We start from the raw sequence: 999 nt of genomic DNA, 5'->3' as shown, positions 1-999 counted from the left end.
TGTGACATTGAAGTTTCGTCAAGGTCATCCATTTGAACAAAATTGGTAGTCAAGTCATCACACCATGCTACTGGCAAAGTATTCAGAATTTGTTTGAAGATTTTAACATATATGACACCAGTGTCTTTGAAAGTTGGCTAGGTGAGCTAGAAAGTTTGTTTTGCTGTTCATTTCATATCTATTATTTCTCATAAAAGTTCCCCAAGGTATGGTTTGCTTTTCAGCAAATAAAATGAGTTGTCAAAGATATAGTCAAGCCAGTTTCCAAAACTAGTTTTGAAAAGTTGTAAGGTGATCGTTAATACGCTTTCACCTATGACAAATCAGATTCCACCCAATAAAACCGATATCTTTCACAATGTGGCAGATATGATTAGTGAATGGAAATTCATTGCCACAGATTTTCTGTTGTTTTCTCAATACAAAATCTTAAAAAGTGCTGGTACCGTCATACTTGTGAAATATATATATCAGTTAGCAATAAGCTATTGGGACAGCCGTCTCATAATTGTCCACATGTTATTTGAATTGTACCTATAATTGCCTTTTTTTAATCTCAGCCAAGTAGTGAATATTTCACTATGTATATATAGTGACACATGTATAATTTAATCTCCTGAATGGCAAAGTTAGTGACAAGTACAAGTACATGATTGAGGCAGTCTACACTCTACATACACGCAGGCACAGAGCTGGTGATTGTTTTGAAACCAAGATAAATAGATGCAGGTGGTTAAGACATTGGGAATATTTTTTCGGTAATATTTGTAGATTTTAATCTGTGCATAAAGCTATCAAAATATGATAACTTAAAAAAGAAATAAAGAGTGATCTCCCTTGGGTACTCCCCACGATGTGGATGATTTATTCACATTTTCTAAACAAGTCAATAAAGTGTCTGTCTATCTGTTGGACTTGGCTACACGTTCCAACTCATCCTTCTTCTTGATAGCATGGGAGTTTGAGGATCCCTAAAAGGAACAACACACAATAAGTAAA

At 34.6% G+C, this 999-nt stretch overlaps 1 protein-coding gene across 1 annotated transcript in view; it reads right to left on the bottom strand.

Annotated features, from left to right (window-relative positions):
• Positions 1 to 833: 833 nt before the first annotated feature.
• Positions 834 to 999, bottom strand: part of LOC110464398 (40S ribosomal protein S5) — a 6,736-nt gene continuing 6,570 nt past the window's right edge. The window contains exon 4 of the mRNA XM_021519594.1: positions 834 to 971. Within this exon, the coding sequence (XP_021375269.1) occupies positions 903 to 971 (69 nt within the window). The 3' untranslated portion in view covers positions 834 to 902. The remainder of the gene's footprint in view (positions 972 to 999) is intronic.

The sequence above is a fragment of the Mizuhopecten yessoensis genome, unplaced genomic scaffold, assembly GCF_002113885.1.
Source record: "Mizuhopecten yessoensis strain PY_sf001 unplaced genomic scaffold, ASM211388v2 scaffold10987, whole genome shotgun sequence".
Lineage (NCBI taxonomy): Eukaryota > Metazoa > Mollusca > Bivalvia > Pectinida > Pectinidae > Mizuhopecten > Mizuhopecten yessoensis.
Note: the sequence above shows the minus strand (reverse complement) of the source record. Positions and strands in the feature narration are given on the sequence as shown.